This window comes from the organism of the source record quoted next, assembly GCF_019968985.1.
Source record: "MAG: Porospora cf. gigantea B chromosome Unknown PgB_NODE_596_length_14270_cov_271.67, whole genome shotgun sequence".
Lineage (NCBI taxonomy): Eukaryota > Apicomplexa > Conoidasida > Eugregarinorida > Porosporidae > Porospora > Porospora cf. gigantea B.
In genome coordinates, this window is record NW_027179137.1 from 547 (window position 1) to 14,270 (window position 13,724).

The 13,724-nt window shown below is 55.2% G+C and overlaps 2 protein-coding genes across 6 annotated transcripts; both read right to left on the reverse strand.

Moving 5' to 3' along the window:
• Positions 1–243: 243 nt before the first annotated feature.
• On the reverse strand, positions 244–13,112 carry KVP17_002523 (uncharacterized protein; the record flags this gene model as incomplete). 5 transcript variants are annotated; one of them, XM_068518858.1, is made up of 11 exons in its annotated part: positions 244–3,128; positions 3,169–4,616; positions 4,656–5,590; positions 5,629–5,754; positions 5,819–7,062; positions 7,104–7,581; positions 7,607–7,720; positions 7,775–9,842; positions 9,911–10,215; positions 10,244–12,830; positions 12,874–13,112. In XM_068518858.1, the coding sequence occupies 11 exons, from the start codon at positions 13,110–13,112 to the stop codon at positions 244–246; spliced, it is 12,429 nt and encodes a 4,142-aa protein (XP_068372852.1). The 5 variants fall into 5 exon arrangements, with proteins under 5 accessions (XP_068372852.1, XP_068372854.1, XP_068372851.1 ...); XM_068518860.1 differs by lacking the exons at positions 4,656–5,590; positions 5,629–5,754; positions 5,819–7,062; ... (4 more) ...; positions 10,244–12,830; positions 12,874–13,112 and having other exon boundaries at positions 3,169–4,639; XM_068518857.1 differs by lacking the exons at positions 244–3,128; positions 3,169–4,616; positions 7,607–7,720; ... (2 more) ...; positions 10,244–12,830; positions 12,874–13,112 and having other exon boundaries at positions 4,652–7,062; positions 7,104–7,575.
• A 50-nt stretch (positions 13,113–13,162) lies between these two features.
• KVP17_002524 (uncharacterized protein) lies at positions 13,163–13,687 on the reverse strand (the record flags this gene model as incomplete). The annotated part of the gene is made up of 2 exons (XM_068518862.1): positions 13,163–13,356; positions 13,411–13,687. 2 exons carry the CDS (start codon positions 13,685–13,687, stop codon positions 13,163–13,165), a joined length of 471 nt encoding a protein of 156 aa, XP_068372856.1.
• Between the last annotated feature and the right edge of the window lie 37 nt (positions 13,688–13,724).

Genomic DNA, 13,724 nt, shown 5'->3' on the forward strand with positions numbered 1-13,724 from the left:
GCTCGCATTGAAACGTTGATGTCAAGCAATTCAGACTGCTGGCATGAATTATTCGGTGGCGATTCGCGCCAATTACGAGTAATTGTGAGAAAGTAAAGCATTTTAAATTAGCTTCACGATTCAAGGGAGAATCACCGATTGCAGACGACAAGGAGGGCGAACGCAACCCCGGAAATCATGGGTGCTGCCACGGACGCACCCACGTACATCTGAATGGAAAATTCAACGACAAATCAACTTGCGCTAAGCAATGAGCTTCACCAGGAATGACCACAGCGAGCTCGCACGTGACGCTGTCGCTACTGGCACCAAGTAGACTGTCTTCTTGTTGCTATCACTCTCAAAGTGAGTTGCAACCCGAAGGAACCACTGCTTCCGTGGCCTTGACTGTTCCACGACCAGTTCAAGTGTGCGAACCTCGACCACAGGACATGCCCATATGAGGCCTTTCTTTCTACGAACGAGTCCAATTTTCTCGGAGCCGAACACCAATAAAGAGTTGGCTTCAGGGTCTAGTGGCAAGGACGCTCCGACGTTCTCCATTGTGGATCCTCGGTAGGAGTGGGATTTCATCAGATACTGATGAGTGTTGTCCGCAAGAGAGCTCCAAAGGAACTCGTAAGTCGTCAGCTGATGTCGATTGGAGGTCAGGTACAGCCGTGGTGGTCTCATCGGCAGCAGCGTTGGAAGTTTCACAATTGTCGACAGCAGCCCCGACGCTGTATGATGACAGAGCAGCGCCACAGAGGCCGGTAAGCCAAAGAAAAGGTTCAGGACGCCACTGGCGCATCCCTTGCACAGGTAGGATGTGGTGTCAATGCACTCTGGCGTTTCATCATCCTCCCGTCCACACGTAACGCAGGCTGCTGGCCCTTTGAGGGTGTTGAGGATGGAGTTGGCCATCAGACTGGAGCAGAGCACACCACCTCGCCAAACCCCCTCCATTAACGTTCGTCCTGATTCATGAGGATTAATGCCGCCAGGAAGGCGAGACATTAAAGAGTACTGGTCGTTGTATAGCGACAGATTCAGGCAGTTGGAGCCCCAGGATCCGCAGCACCTTGAAACCACGTCTATGGCGGCGGCCATGATTCCTAGCAAGAATTTCGTAAGGCACCCGCCACATCCGACGGCGCAGTTTGTGCATCTTCCCCGTCCCCTCTGCTGTGGCGTAAGGTTCTTTTCTAGGCCGAACGCTACTTTCAGCGACATGAGAGCGTCCATGGTGCCCCTTTCGACGTGCCGTACCGCAGCGCTTGGATTGCCCAGTAAATCGAGAGACCCCAAGACTTTGTGGGTCTGCTTGGCCGCGTTGGTAATGTAGGGGAGAGCGATATCCATTCCAATCTGATCAGGCGACCCACAGAGGTCCTTGTCCACACGCTTCTCCAGTACAATGGTCGCGTCGGAGATGCTAGGGCTCAGACTGATGCTGTTGAGGACCGTCTTAATCAGCTCAGACTGGATGCCATCTACCTCCGGCCGCTCCATGGGTACCTTTCCGAAGGAGACGGTGCGACCTGGCTTCTTGCTATTCGGGGACCAATTCTTCTCAGTCATGACGTTCAGGACCACCATTAACTCGCTGATCTCGACAGATTCCAGCGAAAGCACGACGCTTTCGACGGCATCAGACTGCGTTGTAAGGTACACCGCAGGGCCCAACAGAGAGAGCCAGTGAGCAGAGTCGGAGTCCGACTCACTGATGGCGACGGAATTGCCGCTCGTGCCGATCACTCCAAGGAACTCGGATTCGGAGATAACATTATCCGCGAAAGTCAGAAGCCTGGCGATGATGTCGTAGTCCACCGAGACGGAGAGAGGTGCAACTGACACCTGGAGCGTTGGGAGGTCGATGAGAGAAGCGTCCAGAACCGAGCTGAGGCGAATGCTTACGTTCATTGTGAAGGTAGCGAACCCTGAAGGGATGTTCTGGTTGGGCAGGAGGTTGGGCTCGTACTCCTCCAAATTCTGGGCAATGCGGCCGGCGTTGGGTATGGGCCGCAGGACAGTTGGGAACGTGGCCACCAGAGATGAGTTGTCGATTTGCAGCCAGCCCAGGCTCAATGTGAGACTGAGTTCCTCTTGTGGGGCGAAGTTTACGCCGACCACAATCTTCGCCAAACTCAAATAGACAAGCTCTGTCTGGTTCATCCCCTCAGACAGCGACACTCCAACGCCCCTGATCTTCGTGTTGAAATACGAGTTGCCCGTAACAAGTCTGTTGACGTGGGACTTGAACTCCAGCTTCTCCCCGATCAACGAAATCTCCCTAGAGTCGTCCATGTTCTTGGAGTCGTCCTCCGAACCGCTGTCTGAAAAGGTGTCCCCCAGAGTGGGCCCCTCGTCAAGTAGATGCACCAGGAGGGTGTCGTGCATGGAATTGTTCAGAGCCAGCAGTCGTCGCAGCTCGCTACGCGCACCTGAGTTCGTCCTAATCAACTCCAGCAGCTCCCGAACGGCATCTGCGCTGGTCTCGGCCTCTGAGAGGAGAGTTTCCACTCTGGTAGACAGACCCGAAGCTACCATCACGTCGCATCTGAAGTCCTGCAAGACCAACCACCGAGAGCCCGCTCCAGTGAAGAGTCTGACGGCCACGTTTATCGAAGTGCCGCCGACCCTAGGCAGCACTAGAAGCCGATCGGTGGGAGGCGCGCCTTGAAGTTTGGCCCTTTTTTGTTCCCGAAAGTGCAAGTCCACGTTGAATCGAGAGGCGTGGGACCGAAGGCCTTTCCAATACATCAGCGAGCGCCAGTGAACTCTGCAGTCGGGTAGGACAACACCCTCCCGGTCCTTAGGGAGGCGACACTTGCCTGCGTCCTCAGATGGCGGCGGAGGACAGGCGGACCAGAATTCAAAAATACGCTTCTTCTTCTCATTGGGTGCGTAGAAGTTGTAATTGAGGGCACAAGAGTCCACGGCGTCGCGAACTGCCGTGCCTGGCGCCAAAGCCGAGCTCAGATCTCGAGTCTCGAGCCAGCGTCTCAGGTCGGGATCCATTTTGGCGGGGAGAAGCACCTCGAACGGGCCGTCGACCTCCATTTGGCCAATGCCAAGATTGTAAGACGAGAGGTTGAGCACTCGGTACTCAGCATGGGGAGGGTCGGACAACGTGATTACCCGCATCTCTGGAGAAGAATGAGAGATAATATTTAGACTGAGGCTTACCTCTGTTCTTGGAGATTTCTACCCTGGTTTGAGAGTAATCTCCGATGTGGTACTTCTGCACTGGAATTGCGGGATGGCGAATCTGGAAGACATTGGGCTTGGAGACGCTAAACGACTGCGACCACAGCGGCTCATCTTTCTGTGTGTCCTTATTGACGTACAGGGTTCTCGCTGTTACATGCGGCTGCATTACCGCGGAAAAGTAGCGATCAACCTCCACCACACCGGAGATTTGCAAGCGATGAGTAGTCAGCTGCGGGTGGAATTCGAGTGAGCCGCCGGGAGGTACAGGAAAAACACCCATAGGCTTGTAAGAGTCCAGTAAGCGACTCATTGGATCTTCCCGAATGAACATAGGTGTGGTCTTGCGATTGTGTATGAAGCAGGCGGGAACGATTTCCAGCGCCAGGGTTCGCATGTACGGCTGCGGCGCGCGGCTTATATTCGCCAGGTAAGACAGCCGCGGTGTGATGCCGGATTTGTCGATCTTCAGGGGCTCGCTGACAGACGTGTTGCAGGCACAGAGACGGAAAGTGTTGGAGGTAGCCTCGGCGCTGTGGATTAGGCCGAAGTCCTGAGCCTGCTTGGCATAGCGTTCGCTGTAGGGGGGGCGGTCACAGTTCTCGCGTGACAGTGATATCGACACCTTTTCCGATTCTACGATGTCAGTGGAAACCAGTAGGCGCTCGTGAGGCGGGCAGATGCGCTTCCCCCCCGACCAGCAGAGGTTGACAGGGTATGACAAACGATTCACCATCCAGTACCCGGCAAACACGGTGACTCTACGAAAGAGCGCGGGCCCTGGTAGCCGTCTAAAGAACGACTTGGTATCCTCTCCCCGGTTGTCTGCGGCCACCTCCACGTTCACCACCATCGCCTCTTGCTTGCGTTCGGCCTGGCTCGACTCAGTTTCTCCCACAGACTGCAGGCGCGTTCGGACAGGCGGGAAAAGCGAGACGCTGTAGACCATAGGTTCGTCAGGCGAGACGTTCTTTCGTTGAAGAACTACATCCGTGGAAGAAAGACCCTCATAGGACAACATTAACTCGGCTGGCATTACGGGCACAATTTTCTCTTTGCCGGAGGCAACGATAGCACATATTTCCGACTCGTCCGCTCGATGCCGCTGGTGGGTGGTTTTCATGGTTTGCAAGCGACTGGTGGGTTGCATGCCCAGCCCACTCGCTTTGCGCTTGACGTGGATAGTGCGTGGCAGTCTGTTACAGACCTTAACACAAGGAAGGATGCCAATCTCCACGAAGGCTCCGGATCCAATCGTACGCCCGCTGAACGGCACGTTCACGCACACTGAACTGGACAGATGCACCACGTCAGATGAACGGCCCAACGCTACAGATTCGGCGCGACTTAATGAGAGACGGTTGTGTATCTGAGACGCGGGAGTGTTGTTCAGAAGCAGAATGTCTCGCGCAGACCGCACAGGGATGCTGGGAAGAATGAACCAACGCATGAAATCAGGGGCTTACTGCAGTGGAGTCATCTTCGATACGGTTGCTTCACAAACAGAGAGTTGCTTGGCGCCGATCTCGGCAGCGGCCCAATACAGGTGAGGGAAGCGTTGCAGCCATTCGTTGTGTACCGCAGGCCGCAAGCGGTCACTCACATCAAGAAGCGTGACATCAGATAGTTCTGAAATAAGTCTCTCTTCCTGGTCACATGATTCGTCCAGCAGCAGAATTGATAGCGACCAAAGGGACGGTGCCATCCAATTCAGAGGGAGGCCTACCACGCCACCGTTGATGCCGTTGACTGTGACTGCGACGTCATGCACAGTAAGGCGACTGCGCTGCATTGCGATGACATCCCTAAGAACGTCTAACGCAGTCTCTCCCTCCTCGAGGCGCTGGATGTAAGTGTTGTCAATTGAGCGGAGCACCGCCTTCACGTGGTCATCCGTAGAGAGCATCTCGGAGGACTCGATCACCGGTCGACGCAGCTGCTCCCAGTTTCGCCTGGAAAGGCGACGGCGGCGACTGGATATCTTAGATGACTGTGGGTCGAAGGCGAAACTGCGGGCTGGACCGGTTTCGGGGGGCGCAGGCGCAGGCAGGCACCGTAGGAGCTGAGGCACGTCCATGTCTTCTACAGGTTGCAGAGTGGGCATCATCGCGATCGGAAGGCGGCTGAAGTTACGCAGAGTCACCGCAGTCGAGAGGCTGACGTCCACGACACAGCTTCCGTCCAGCTTCAGGTTGTCTATGGTGTCGAGAAGACATTCGATTCCTGGACAGCAGTGCCATCGCTTTACTAGGCTCTCTACATTGTTGGAGCTTGCTCCGACAATGGCATCATGAGCGTTCCGTAGCAACGACAAGTCAGTTTCTGAGAAGGTTCGGAATGAACCTCTGAAGATGAGGGGAATCAGAGCAGATGTTGGCGTCTCGGATTCCGACTCCGACTGCTGTGGAAAGATGAGAAAATCAAAATCAGACATCCTACGATTTCCCAGTGGCTGCACGAAACGTCTGACTCCGAACCAAGACGCAACGTGACGCATTCCTGGACATCTTTTGAACGATCCACATGGGTTAGGTGATGAAGAAACGGCTGAAGGTGAGCGGAAGCCTGTGCGAGAATGATAGAAGAAATCAGTGGACGTAGAATGATTGAAAGAAAGAAATATCCTTACAATGATGTCGTAGGTACGGTCAGCGAGTTGCACACGAATGACGAAGTCGGATTCGTTGTCATTGTAAGGTGGTAGGGCCAACCTCTCGCCAGAATCCACGTGATGCCATTGTATTGGAGACGAGTCAGGATTAGTGCACACCAGCACAGGCTGGCCTAGCAGGTTCACGAAGTTACCCTTGCACAGAAGAGATGTTACGTCTCTCAGCTTTCTCTCGTACTCCTTTTCGTCTTTCCCCTTACCGTCGTGTATGAGGCGATGTGCACTGACAGCTGCAGGATGGCAGTCATCTCGCTCGTCGCAAGGGTAGTTCAATCGGTGGTCCATGGATAGCATCTGGCCACGTCCCAGCTGAGCGTAGTTGCTCGACCCAACCCAAGACCGCACCATATCTTCGGCTGCGACAACCGCTCTGTGGAAGTCGAATCTGTCGCTGGGTCGCATCATGAAGATCCTGCTGTTGTGATGAACGGGAATGAAGGTGGCGGGGACTGCGAGTGAGCTGCCGTCAGCAAGACGACTGGCGAGGCCCACAGAACCACGGTCGATAATCCGTCGAATGGTCTCGCTTCGGAGATCGGCACACCGGTCGAAGAAGGTCTGACCCACAAACCCCTTCAAGATGCTCAGCAGGGCATCCACCAGCGCCAGACTCACGTTTGCGTTGATCCAAGATACCTCGGACCCAGCGCGGAGCGGGTGGTCGAAGGTGCGACGATACGCCAGCAAGCGACATGTCAACGGTTCCAACAGGCAGTCCGACATTGTAGGGGAGTCGTAGCTAACGTACAGCTGCAGCTGCCCGTCCAAGAGTATCCACGGCGAGGCTTCCAATGTCATACGTAACGACTTGGAGAAAGGCATGTCGATTATGGTCTGAGACGAGGGGACTGCGTCTTTCTTCCGCCTGCTCTTGATCACGTTTTTGAGTTTAGAGAGGATACCCTTCATCTGCTTCGCTGGCCGATATGGTCTGTAGTCGCGGTCGAGGTCACGCTCCAAATCCAGGTCCCCAATGTCGAGATCGTCCATTAAAGAGGCACTCAGAAGGTCAGCCATGTTATTCAACTGCAGCCACCATGGATCAATTGCTGGGCGGATGAAGCCCCTACAACCATCCACCTTCATTACAATCGAGGCGCTATCCATGACAACGTCGATGCGGGTCGAGCCCGAATCACTCCCAAATTTTTTGCCATCGCAGACCCTGAATGTCAGTCCGTCCATGGAAAACCTCATCACGACTGGAACATATGAGACGAGAAGGGAGCGAGAGACAACTCACTTTCACAAAAAGAGCACAGCAAGTTGCTGATTGCCTCACCAGGCCCCACATCCGGCGCCATTCCTTCTGAATACAGCCACAGCTCATAGGGAGTCATGTTGGGTGGAGGACCTCTAGGCTCGGCAGGGGAAGGGGTGGTGCAGTCGAGGGTCAGGGCTGGAGACCCGGTCGTAGGCAGACACAGGGTCTGCTGCATCTGCAGCAACCTCGCACCGACTTCTCCGCCGGCAGTTGCGAGGAAAAAAAGCGCCGTCAAGGCTATCTGGTTGCACACCACTCTCACAGGAGCCACTGACACGGCGATGCCGACTGTCTCCGAACCTGAGGGCGCATGCAGGCACATACGACGGTGGATCAGGTCCGCTTCCGTTTTGGAGATACCGTAGTAGCGCTCGTAAATGGCACGCGTGGAGGGCGTCTGACCAGAGACGTGACAAATGATCTCCACGGGGTGTAGTATATTCTGCGACATGTAAGACTGAAGGAAAGACTAAGCCACCCACATTTCTGGTGGACGACCCATGGTGTGAGGAGGAGGAGAAAGACACGGTGCGGAGCTGAGAATTGGTGTTGGAGGTGGCCAAAAAGACGCTCAAAGAAGGGACTTCAACACTAATCTGCGAAGAGTGAGAGGGTCACAAGGAAACGAGGGAGATGAGTAATATGCTTACGTCGAAATTCTTGTTCGCCAGAACCGAGACGAGTGCAGCAGGCTTCAGCAAGCACTGCTCCACATACTGATAGCTTCCACCCTCGTCAAGGAGGAAGCGGTACCGAGGGTCGACGCCGCGCTCCTTCGAAACGTCGCGCGGAACCGATTCGGAGTGCTCACTCGAGAGGCTGTGCCACGTAGGCGGCGTGGAAGGGAGCGAGTCGTCGCGTTTGGGCTGACAGCGGCTGATAGGAAGCAGCGAGGCGTCGAATCGCAGGCCGAAGGCGATGATGAGGGTGCGGGGGAAGTTGACGCGGCTTTCTTTGAACCGCAAGACCAGCGCCTTCAAGGACGGGACGCTGGGAGAGGCTGGCTCCACATTGGAGTCGTCACCGAAGCGCACTCGTTGTGGGCTCTGCTTGCGAAAGGTGTGGGTGATAAGTGGTTCCGTGGGGACGCAGATTTCAATTCCGTGGAGAATCAGCCTGATGTTCACGGACTCGCTCTCCTCGCGCTCTGGAGGCGGAAACAGCAGAGTCATCGCTTCCCCTGGCGACAGGAACAGCATGGCAGCCTGTCGTTCGTAGGCGAACTCCTGCATCGACACCGCTGGGGGAGCCGGCTGGGCTGCAAAGACGGGTAGACCCCTCAGTATTCTCAGAACTCCCCAATCACACAGCTCATCCAGGAGTTCCAAGGGCATCCCAACGCGGATGGTGGAAACGGAGGCCGCAGCTCGAATCGGCGAGCATCTCGTAAGGTTTCCATGCAGGTTGATGAGGAGGTGTGGCCAGGCCTGGCGGCCCGCCGTCTCCCCACCGAAGGCCCAGTGAGATACCGGACAGTCCGTAGAGGACCAATCTGAGATCTCGCCGAAGTCAAAAAAGCTGCGACTTTCATTGGCCCACCAGCTCAACTCGTGAGGGAACACCGAGCTGTGTCGACTGGAGTAGAGAGAGCTGAACCAGATCGGGGATAGGCCAGATTGGTCGCTAACCTCAAGATGCCACAACGCCACCGAGAGATGCGAGGATCCAGTGCTCATTACGGAGTAGGAACAGGCAACCTCGTTGATTTGCATGGATAGGAAGGGCCATCGAGTTTGCGTATGTTGCAAAAACGAGGCGAAGGACTTGTCAACGCAGGGAGTACGCAGCAAATTCAGTCGCACCGATCGCACAGTACAGTGTAGAGCCACGCTGCTGAAGTCCTCTGTCGGGGAGTGTGTCACCTTGCATATATCCTCACGACGAGGCCAGGCTGTAAGATCCAAGAACCTGTGCTCCGACTCAACCTCCGCACCACAGCAGAGAGGGGTGTCGCGGGCGCTGTTAGACAGGGAGCTCAAAGAAGCGACGTCACACTCCCAGAGGTACTCGTCGAAGCCTCCGTCTCCTCGATGGACGACTAACACGCCAGGAGCCTGCTCCGTTAGCCTGACGTCGTGGCTGCCATGCACCAGGCGCCCCACTGGCGACTCCGAGGCCTCGCTGCGCCTTGATGCCGAGTCGCGCTCCTTCCGAAGTCTGGTGAACAGGGCGGAAGCTTTCCGCACCGCGGCTACTTCGGTGAAAGCGTTGTTGAGGTGCGTGAGAGCGTCATACAGGGTACTCAGGCCGCCGCTCAGCTGACCAGCTTCGCTTGCCAAATGTGCCAAGAGAAGAAGGTCCACATCCGTGATGGAGATGTCGACGAGCTCCACGTCGACATCCACGTGGAGAGCTGGGACACCGGGCAGCACACCGGGGATACGAGAGGTCTCGAGCACCACAGGCTTCACGCGAATAGCGTTGATTATCGGCGAGACCTGCACCTCCTGTGGGCTGTCCATCGAAAGGCGAAAGATTTCAGGAACTCCAGTTTGAGGGTCCTCCACAGCCCGAACGACATCAGCTAAACAAACTGAACGAAGTTGTCGAGCTACCGCCTTCACAGTATTCCGATAGATGGTTGCGAACTCCCCGGATTTGCCACATGAAAACATCAGGAAAGCTGCGGAGACCGCAGAAACGCCGCCGAAGGATACAAGTTGCAAGCGAAGCTGCTCGCACACCGACTCCGTGTACTCCAGAGTGATACATCCAACACTGAAAACGAGATGAAACCAAATCCAGAAAAGAATAATGATGGATGGAACCATTAATGAGAAACCTACGAGATAGTGAGTGAGTCAGTAAGGGCCGCTGGGTCCATAGAGCTCAGCTCTTCGGCAGAAGTGATCATCTCGATTCTGGGAGACGTAACTGAGGCGACACACACGAACGGAATCGAGACCTTCCAGCCAGGACGCTGCAGTGGATTCACTGGCAGACGGACAGAATCAGTCCAGTACACGGGATCGGGTCGCAGGACGGCCGGACTAGGAATACAAACCACAGTCTCCTTATTGAGCGTAACATTCATATCCATGGAGAAATGCGATGTCGGCTGAGGTGAGGGTGTTTCCAGGTTCAAATGGTTCTGTATGGCGATAAGACGTGGCACTCACTGCAAGCTGCTTCAAGCGGGCGGCGCTACAACCCTCCGTGGCGGCTTCGACCAGTCCTGCACAGTCCCTAATAACTCGGAAAACGACCTCCAGCGGTAAAATAACATTCACTGACCCCTCAATGGTGCAGTCGAGCCGCATATCGGGTTGGTTCCAAACAGGGGAGCCTTCCATCTGAACCCGCAAAACCGCTGCGGGAATCGCAGCTCGAAACTTCTCCACGGCCTGGTGGAGTTGTTCTTGCTGGACGTCCGAGTGGCCCAATATGTTGAGCATCTTTCGGAACAGATTCGCGCGACGTCCCTTGGGGGAAGCGCATCCTATACGGTTGTAATGACGCCTGTTAGTGGTTAGAAGAACGAGTGGAGTCACTGCGGGCGCCTTCACTACAACCGCCGTTGGTTTTGGACAGTGCGTAGTCCGAGCGTCAGAGGGAAACAGCTCAACTGCCTGCGGTCGATGTTGCTTGTCCAGAAACTGGAAGCGTGACCCCTGACGACCGGAAAAAGGTTCCAGTAGACAACTGCTGGGAGGCCAGAACCCCGTAAACGAGTACACTGACAAAGGCCCCAGTTGAATCTTTATGTCCGTCGCGGCTGCCTCAGATACTACGAGGCCCATAGACAAGCCCTGCAGACTGACGACGAGGTCGTGAGTCGTCTCTGGGGAATCGGACCGAAGGGCAATAGTGGCGGTGACATCAAGCATGTTTAGACCCAGTTCCACGAGTTCTGTGAAGTCTTTTTGGGTATAGAGGCCCTTAATTGTCAGGTCATCCAACCCGAAATGTCTGAGAAGCATCATTAGAGTTGATGTGGAGTCGTCGGGTGTCAGAGGCACGTCTTTGGAGGGGAACAGGACGCGGCAGCATTTGGAGCTGCGGGGGTTCTTGCATGAGGTATCCACGGAGTCAAGTGGAAGTCGTTTCATCTCCTTCAGAGCCACTTGTCTCAACTCATTTACAGTGGACTCTGCACGTTCTCGCTCGAACCACGACAGCCACTGTATAATCGCCAGAACGGACTGGCCCTTGGTCATTGAGGGTTGTCTCAGGGACATGTTCACCGTAGGTGGCGCCATGTAGGAATCCTCGGGGAGGGGCAAGAGGTCATGCTCATCAAGAAGAGGCGTGGGACCGCCTGTATACAGCAGCTTGATGGGCCAGTACCGCGTATAGAAAAGGGATTCGCCCTCGAGTGGCGCCTTCGGTGGCGTGGCTTCGTGCCCTACGGCAGTCAGAAGAACTCCGAAGTCAGACAAAACCCCCATCGTTCTCATCAGTGCAGCGATTTGATTGTGCGCGAGCACCAGATTAACGGTAGGAATTGTCACCTCTAGGCGAACCATAGGGTGGGTGGTCTCCGGAGCACGTTTCGAGAAGCGTATCGACTTCCATTTAGCAATGGGAGCCTCGGGCTCGTCGCTGTCAGAGGTGGGATGGACCACACAGGGCGCCAGACTTAGCGCCATGTCGCAAAAGACAGAGAAGTCCCTCATCACATACTGGTGGTAACCAGCGTTCAGTTTGTCGAGCAGCGCCACGAACGCAGACAGGTTCTCTGGTCGGACACGTAAACTAGGCAGCGGGAGCAGAAGCTGTGACTGAGGGGAGGGTACCACTCGTCGAAGGATGCCGTCGTACAGCAAGTCCATTTCGGACTCGCCAATCTCCGCCGTTAGCATTTCAACAGTCTTCCAGACGCCGTCACTGGGGTCCTGGATCCGCTCCTCACAGAGGTGCTTCAACGCTTCTCGCCACTCGAAACGTGCATCACAGGCCCAGGAGAGGCAGTGGTCGCGACCAGCAGCTCCTTCTTGAAAGTGGGAAGTTTGCAGGTTGTTCAGGCTGTTCACGGCGTTCACAGCATCGGCCAGGGGAGCCGAGGAGCTGTCGTCTTCAGGATTCATGGTTGTCGATTCCTGCGGCTTCGGCTTCCCCCAACCGAACATCTTGGTAATCCACGAAAACCCCTTGGGAGGCTCGGGGTGCTCGTCGTTCTCGCGTTGAACGCGGTTGTCGTTAGGTAACGGTGTGGCAGCAGACGCCACCAACAGCTCCGATACAGACTTATTCCCTCGTAGGCCAGACACCGTGTGCCGTGAGTGATAGCTGATCCACTCGTTAAATGACGAATCCAAGTCTATTGTCTTGAGATCGTCCACATACAAGGCTAGTCCTTCCACATTTACACGTTTGAGAATGAGTTTCTTCTCGTCCGTATCGCTCACCTTTAGGTTCTTAGCCTCGCAAGCCTCCACCCGCAGTGACCGGATCTTGAGGCCCAAAGCTGCCTTCTGTGACAGCCCGTCTTCAATCCGAATATGGATGTCTTCCACGTCTACCTCTACGGTGGACGCCAGTTTAACGATTAACCGGAGGAGCAGTCCCTCCTCGATGGCAGTGAACAGAGCCGCCTGCTCAGCGGCTCGGAGGCGAGCCTGCTTGCCCTCGGATCGCGCTTGACGAAGACGATCCACTGACCATTCATTCACGTCGGTGACGTGCAACGTGAACAGTATCCGCGAAGCGCCGACTGAAATCCGGCTGCCGAGAAGGGAGAGCTGCACGTTCAACTTGCCGATGTAGCTGAAGAAATGTGGATGGGTTGTTATTGTTGAACTGATCTCACTTGAAACCCAGTGAAAAAGGGAGCACGACGGCGTCCAGTAACGCCTGCTTCAACTGGACGTGCAGCAGCTCGACACGACCCCGATAGAGCCGATCCAGGCGTATCTGCTGAGGCTCAATGGGCTCAATATACGCTTGAATCAACCTATGGATTTGCGAGATGGCGAATGAGAACATTGAGGAGACACAGTCGGGCCTCAACGAGTGGTCCAGCTCGATGTCGAAAGGTACTGCGTCCATATTAGCCGTTTTAGCTCATCACACATACAGTGACACGCACGTCTCAAACCCTACACTTCGCTGTCCAGCTCTGCCGACTCCGCTAGCTCTTCGCCAGGCAACAGAGCGGGAAACTGGTCAGCTTCCTGCTCGAAGAGATCCAGACTGGCACACTTGTTGACTGCGAACGTGAGGGTGATCCAGTCGCAGTAGGCCAATATCAGTGTGAACAGAACCATCGGAATGGAAAAGATAAACTTTATTGCTGGTACAAGTAAGGAATAGAAAAGATTTGCGACGGATCAGGCGCCCTTCTCACCTTTCTTAATCCCCTTCATATTTATCTCTGCGACTGTCTGCTCAACCACTGGAAGTGCCGCCGTTTCTGGCGGCATTTCATCCACTGCCACCTCCTCTGCGTCGCCAGAGGTGGCACTGAGCACGTTCTTGTTCTCGGCAGCCTTCTCAACCTTCGCCTTGGCTTTGTCCCTGTCCTTCCGCGACTCTGGGGGATGCTCCAGTGGATTGGGAGTCGATGTGGTGGTTTTAGCTTCTAAGAAGCTCTCGTAATCGTCAGATACGTTCAGAGGAGTCATTTGCTGAAGCAAATTGTTCAGGTCCTCATCAACGTTA